The following is a 7,500-nucleotide window of genomic DNA, read 5'->3' on the forward strand; positions in this document are numbered from 1 at the left end:
AGAGGCTGAGTGATGGGGTACAGTAAGAAATGCCCTTTCCCTATGAGGGGCCTTGGGGTGGATAAACCCGGGAAATCCAGGTTGGTTTTCCGGCGGGGTGTGGAGTCCGAAAGAAGACTTTCCACACTAAAAGGGTTCCGTTTCTGAGTGCTGGAAGTTCTGCTGTTAGAACACAAGATCGAGTTATGGTTGCTGTCGGAGGAGTCCTGCTCTGATCCGCTAGCATCTTGACCCAGGTTTCTTTGGCTCTGGAGTTTTTGTCGCGTTTGGTCACAGCTCGGTTCGGTTTGGTTTCGAGCCCCAGGTGCAGACTGCATCCGACTCGAGGTTGATTCGATTGGGTGATCCATTATCTGCGAAAGCCCACTGTCGCTGTCTGATCCTGGAGTGTGAAGGTACTCTCCCGAGAGAAGTTTGTTTTGACTTTTCAAAAGCTTTCTTTCTTGTTTTCTCTTCCTTTTCTCCATCCTCTCTAGTTCTCTCCGGGCGATTTCTTCAGGATCCATTGGCTCACCGCTGCACGAAGTTGGGTGCGAGTTGTGAGCAGGTCGACCCGGTCCCTTCTTCGTGTTTTCCTTTTTTCTCCACTTAGCTCTGCGGTTTTGGAACCAAACCTATACACCGAAGAATGAAAATTGGTTTGTATTACTTTCAGTTCCTGTCGAAGGGGAAAAATGTTTATTTTTTTATCATTTGCTTTTTTAAACTTATTTTTCACGTCAATTTTTATTTCTAAGGGATGTCGAGTTTCAGTCCACAAAAACTGAGGAGTGATGCCACTGAACCGTGGAAGTCGCAATCAAGAAATATTTATCGGGACTAAAATTAGTTTTAAAGCGTATATGTGAAAAAAAAAAATTAAAAAAATCTTCAGATGTGAATCAGTAAAGAATTAGAAAAATACAAACAAAGAAATAAAAAATAATCGATTATAGCTTGCATCGTCCGTCACTTCTGAACACATGTTAAAAAAAAACTAAACTAAAAAAACCAATAAATACACAGTATATACGTGTCTATATTTATGGCACATAACCAAACACACCCAACACACACACACACAATCAACCCACACCACACACCTACAAATATATATTACTCAAAATTATCCTCTTATATATTATTCTATGACTCTAGGGACTATATCTATATATTACTATATAGACTAAAGTATTCCGTATAAATATATATAAGTGCGTAAAAAATTGACAATATATTATACACATTATTAGATATATATGCGCTATATTTTTATAAATCGATATTAAAATAGCTTATGATATTCGTTAAGCGCTTAAATGCAAAATTAATCAACAGCTATAATTCTGAAATTGATTTTTAAAAAGTATTATAAAACTACAAACGCAACTGGGATATTAACAAATCGAATTGTTTTTACGAAAGTGATCAGGGCTAATGCTGTTAGGCTTAACAAGGTCCTGTTTTGGCACTACTTCATAAAAGGTAATTTACATTCACGTAGGGGAAAGGGTTTTCAGGACCGAACCGATTGTGGCTTCCAGTTTTGCTTCCCATGGCAAGCCTGGATTGGAAACTCAATTTCTTTCACATAAAGGGAATTTAATTCAAGTAGGAAAGGGTTTCAGACAGCGAACGAGGCCTTCGGCAGCCAGCAGCTCAGCGTTAACAAGACGTAGCAGGCGTTCTCTATTGATAGCGGTTTATCCAAAAAAAAAAAACCCAATGTGTATAACATAAAACGAATAAGGTTTTAATAAACTTTCCATTTATGTAAAAAAATAAAAATAAATAAAAATAACGTCCACGTGGAATATGAAACCTAATTCTTAAACGTTACCCATGGTACATAGATTAACTGAAAAGTTAGAATCCTACAATTTTCATATATCTTTCTGACTAATTGTAGTAAAAAAATAGTCTATAACATTGTTTGGATTATTTGTGTACCCTACTGAATTATGTATTTATTTATTTATTTATTTATTATTATTATTATTATTATTATTATTATTATTATTATTTAGGCTCGTATTATTATAGGCGGTATTGTAGTACTATAACGGTTGAAATTACCCCGAATTTAAATTGTAATGCTACTTTTGGTGGTTTGAAAGTGGAGTGTTTTTTTTTTTCTTTCTTTTTTTTTTTTTTGCCAAACGAATTACAAATGAAAGCTCTGTAACTGTTTCCCTGTACAGTTTGCGTTGGTTGCAGCCGGCCTTGTCGAGGATTGCTCAGTATTGGGTTGAGGAGGAAACGAATTATCTCAGCTTCACTCAGCGACCTCAGAACAAATTGATTAAAGTGTTGAAACCAGGGAAGGTGGAAGGGGGGGGGGGGGGGGGGGGGGGGACGACGACTTTCACTTTGTAAATTTACTTTTAACAAAGCGTTAATGGATTATTAATAATCTGCTATTTTTAACACTTGCGCCTCTTTGTTTTTCTTTAGTTGCTTTGTTTTCTTTGTTTTGTTTTCCCTTATTTGCAGTTCTGTGTTCAAGTCACTCGCGCTTTGTTTCTTAAGGGTTGATAACGTTTCATATTTTGTTAAAGTCATTCCACGATTATTTTTAACTGAAAACATTATAAATATATATTTAAAAAAAAAAAAAAAAAAAAGCTCCTCCCTCACACAACAATGGGACAATTAAAATAATAAACTTGCTGACGATTTTTTGTTATTTTGCCCAGACCCCCCAAACCAGAGGGCTTATTGGCCCACCCGCAAAACTTTTGGTTGTTTATTAACGAAAACAAACTTCCATGAGACAGGGCGACCTGTGTCTTTTCAGTGCTCTTAGTTGAAAAAGAGACAAGGAGGATTTCTTCAGATTTTAGAAAGACATTTATAAATGCTGTCAGATGTTTGACACATCAATTGCTTTTTTATTTTCCTTTTTTTATTATTCCCTGTGCAATAACATTGTAAAAAATGCTTTTGGAATGCGCTTTTGAACTAAAGAACTGTTAATGTAACTGATGTTAGTGTGACTACCCTACTGTTTTTAGTTATGCACTACACGTATTGAAGCAAGCATGCATCGCAACAGAAACGATGACCTACTATGTTATATGAAAGGGGTAAAACAAACAAACGAATAAAGCTGACAATGTTTATTTTGGCCTACCGTATGTATTAGTTGTTGTGTTTTATCCTTTCTTGTTTTATCCTTTCTTGCGTTTAAAACACACGAGGCGCTTCATGTAGTTTCATTGAGGCAAAGCAAAGCAAAGGCACCAGGTACACTTTTCATTCACATTAATGTTAGAGGAGATAACCATTTTGTTTACCTAAGCATGAACAAAAAAAAAAAAAAAAAAAGAAACCTGCATATAGGCTACTAAATTGTTGTCCCTGATTTTATAACTGTAATAACAAATACATCACAATACTATTATCCAATAGTTAGTATTATTATTATTATTATTATTATTATTATTATTATTATATATTATGAACTCGGGACTCGACTAAGTCCAGTCTCAACGCCAGAGCTTCCCTCATGAACACGTCTGGATAGTGACTCTCATTGAACGCTTTCTCCAGTTCTTCCAGCTGCCAGCCTGTGAAATTGGTACGAGTTCTTCGTCTTTTGCAACCGGGGCTGTCTTTGTCCGGGTCATTAGAATCTTATTATTATATTATATATATATATATATATATATATATATATATATATATATATATATATATATATATATATATATACACATATATAACACACGCACGCACGCACGCACACACACACACACACACACACATATGTGAAAACTGATACGAGTTTTTAAAAATCGATTTTAAATTATCTCAATAATACAGTTATTATATTGTAACATATTAGCATTTTCAAATAGCAAAGTTATGGTCGTTTATATCTATATATTATATAATTAATTGATATATTATTATTATGTATTATTATTTTATTTATTTTTTATTTATTTTATTTATTTTATTTTTTTTGGGGGGGGGGGGGGGGGGGGGATGGGGGGGATCAGGGGGGAGATGTTTTTAATAAGACTTTTCCATTCATCGTCTTCCAGAGATGTTTTCCAGAATTTCTCCATTCATCGTCTTAACCGTTTCCCATGGCTTCAGATCTTTCACATTTAAAACATATTACAGCCATCTTTCTAACCTGATGTTAAACTAATACGAAGTGGCAAAGAAACTCCTAAAACCCTCGAACCAAAGCAAGATGTCATATTCACTTTGTGCTTACAAATGAGCAGACCTTTCGGCGCTGTTGGTAGTTTGGATGTTATTAAAAATGAACTGCGATTCGTATCTGCCTCTCTTCTCGGTGTATACTATCTGATCTCGTTACACTTTCAACAATGATAACTTTCCCTTTCGAGGTATTATTACACTTTCAACAATGATTATATAGTATTCGAGGCGAAGATATATATATATTATATATATATATATATATATATATATATATATATATATATATATATATATATAGTAAATATATATAGATATATTATATATATAAAAACATATATATTATATAATATATTTCTATATAAAACAAATAACCGCAAACAAATTTTCCAAAGCCCTTTTTTTTTTTTTTTGGTTTTTTATTTTTTTTTTTAAAAAAAACTTAAATATTATATTACTATATAAATCTTGCGTCCGAATAAAAACAAATAGGCTATATATTACAGTATTTTCCAAAGCCCTTTAAAATCGCTATTTTTCTTCAATTCTGTAGTTAATCGTTGATATTTTGTGTTTAATTAACAAGAAAAGTTATATTTCAATGTGGCTATTCATTCCGCAAAAATATAATAATACACATGTTAAGGCCCCTGCAAAACGATTCTTCCTCTATTTGTCATATATGCTTTTTCTTGTATAAGTATCACTAATAAAAATACTATTTATTTGACAAACATTCGTTTCTATCTCGTAGTTTCCTTACCTGTCAATTTGTACTGGTGGTCTCCGTTCACACCGCAGCCAGAAAGGAGAGAATTCGAGTTTACCACAGAGGCAGTGCACGAAGTGTTCAGTAATCCGTCTATGGAGAAAGGAACAGCGGCCGCAGATTGGAGCTGATGTCCGGCTAATTCATAGACATGATGGTGGCTAAGATGGTAAGGAAAACCCACCATCCCACTAAGAGAGCCTCCAAACTGGGCATGGGGGTGCTCTAGTATCCGGCTGTCCATCATCTCCCAGGCGAAAGGGGCCAAAGTCTGGAGGCTGGTTGTGGAAATGTAGAAAGCATGCAGTTAGAGTGGGCTGTGAGGAGGGGACATGCTGGAGAGAGGAGGATGAGCTTTACTTTATCAACATCAACCTTCCAATAATTAGCCAAGGCTTTGGTATTTTGGGACCAATAAGAAACGTTAATCGGCTGTGACGTCAGAGACGTGGTTTGAAAACGTTTTCCATATCGATTGCTAATTATACCTGACATCCACCTCAATAAACAATATCACAACTGTCACAACAAGACAGGGGGACTTTGATAAGAACTACATCACAACAAGGGGGGTGGGGAGGGGGGTTAGAGGAGAACGGATCTGATTGATATCCAGTTAAATACTAAACAACCACACAGTACACATAGATTTTACATCTCACTCGCTCTTAAAACAATAATAGATTTCCCTTAAAATTATCCAACAGCGTGTTGTGCACATTTTTCCGTAGAAACGCTTTACTCTCGGAACCTTTAAAGTCATGTTTTCCAATTACAGGGAGACACTGAGCGCCAAATAGACTGATCCAATAATAGCGGATTCATCCTCCTTCTTTTCCAGAAGTGTCACATTGAATTTAAAAGTACAACCCTTTTCATCTCCTCTCCAGTTGCACAAATTCAACACAATATTTAAAGGTGATATGTTGATGACAATAAGAAAACGATCTTAAATTCCATCCCCGTCTGTTGATTTTATCGACACACAGATTAAATTATTAATTACACGACCACGTCTAATTAAGCACGGGAGGCAAGAAAATTAAAATTTTAGAAGAGGAAAAATATATATTCCCAGTCTTGCTTCCTGTGATTAATAGGTTTGAAGCTTCAGTCCAATTTGTTATAATTAAATTATACTCCACCCCCCCCCCCCCCCCCCACTGAAGTTTGCAACAAACTCGCTGTCTAAAAAAACCCAGACCAAACAGAAGAGATCTTTAAAAACAATGATGTCAGAACGAACCTGACAGACAGACACATATATATATCCCCAGTGTTAGTTGTGTTTTTGCTTGTACATTAAAGAAATTAAAAGTACCTATATATATATATATATATATATATATATATATATATATATATATATATATTATATATATATATATATATATATATATATATATAACAATGATTAAGCTTAATCACAATGCGCGCAAAACGTGCATTGTGAACAGTGTGGAAGTATAAGTGTATTTGTATATAGTCAATTATAAATTCTGGACCCATTTTAGAAGATACTACATAGCAAACCAATTACAAATAATTATATTAGGGTTACTACGTAGTATCTTCTACAATATATACAGTTACGGTTTTCACATAACACCACACAATCTAGTTACAAAAACGTGTTAAAATGCGAACAGGGTCTCTAATCAGTGTGGAATAGAATTAAGCATGTATATATTGATGATATTTTCAGTGGCTATACTTTTTTTTTTTGGTTTATATAGAACCTCAAGAATCTCGAAAGAAACTGAACAGATAATAATAATAATAATAATAATAATAATAATAATAAATAATAATAATAATAATAATAATAATATTGTGTTATTAGAATTATCCAGAGAATAATATCCATTTTGAGATCAGGTGGGTCAAGGGCTACACTTTTCAGCATAATTTAATTTCAGGCTATAAATACTAAATGTAAACTGTGTCCACTGGACCAGACTTTGCCTGTAGCGATAAACGCTTCATTTTGTGTTGGATTTGTGGAGAGGAATGCTGTGGAAACGTGTTTCTGAATACATAATGCTAATCAATCCTGCTAGAATAAGTACAGACTTTCTCACTCTCCTCCATTACAGAGAATTAATTCGACTTTATTTATCCCATTTCTGGAGCTGACAGAATGTTAATTTGAGTTGAAATTTCTCTCGCCTCTCACTCCCTGACCCCTGGCACCCAGATTGGCGTGTTGTAATAACCTGAATCTTTTAACAGAAGCCCTGATAATTGTTACCTTATTAGCATGCAAATTGTTTAATTAATATTATTATGAAGAAGCATATAATCCGTTCGTCACTTGACCTCAAGTCCACATAGCAACCGGCGTTCTGCATTTCAATGTGTAAATTTAAATCAACTCTTTTTTAATGTTCCTGGAGCCATGTCTGACTTCATTGTATTATTATTATTATTTTATTTTAATTTTTAATAAGAAATCTCTTACTGTATGTGAGCTGTCTTTAATGGTAAGAACAGTCTTTTTATGCTGTTCTCTTTGTGTCTTTTTTTTATTATTATGTTCTCATTCTATACCCAAATTATGAAAATCGTTTTTTTAT

The 7,500-nt window shown here is 34.2% G+C and overlaps 1 protein-coding gene across 1 annotated transcript in view; it reads right to left on the reverse strand.

Annotated features, from left to right (window-relative positions):
* Positions 1-5,338, reverse strand: part of LOC121331229 (homeobox protein unc-4 homolog) — a 5,917-nt gene extending 579 nt beyond the window's left edge. Inside the window, exons 1-3 of the mRNA XM_041278480.1 lie at positions 4,919-5,338; positions 3,441-3,614; positions 1-616 (exon numbers count right to left, since the gene is read on the reverse strand). The exon at positions 1-616 is cut by the window's left edge and continues 579 nt beyond it. Coding sequence (XP_041134414.1) covers positions 1-616; positions 3,441-3,614; positions 4,919-5,171 — 1,043 coding nt within the window. The 5' untranslated portion in view covers positions 5,172-5,338. The remainder of the gene's footprint in view (positions 617-3,440; positions 3,615-4,918) is intronic.
* Between the last annotated feature and the right edge of the window lie 2,162 nt (positions 5,339-7,500).

Source organism: Polyodon spathula, chromosome 18 (genome assembly GCF_017654505.1).
Source record: "Polyodon spathula isolate WHYD16114869_AA chromosome 18, ASM1765450v1, whole genome shotgun sequence".
NCBI classification, from domain to species: Eukaryota; Metazoa; Chordata; class Actinopteri; order Acipenseriformes; family Polyodontidae; genus Polyodon; species Polyodon spathula.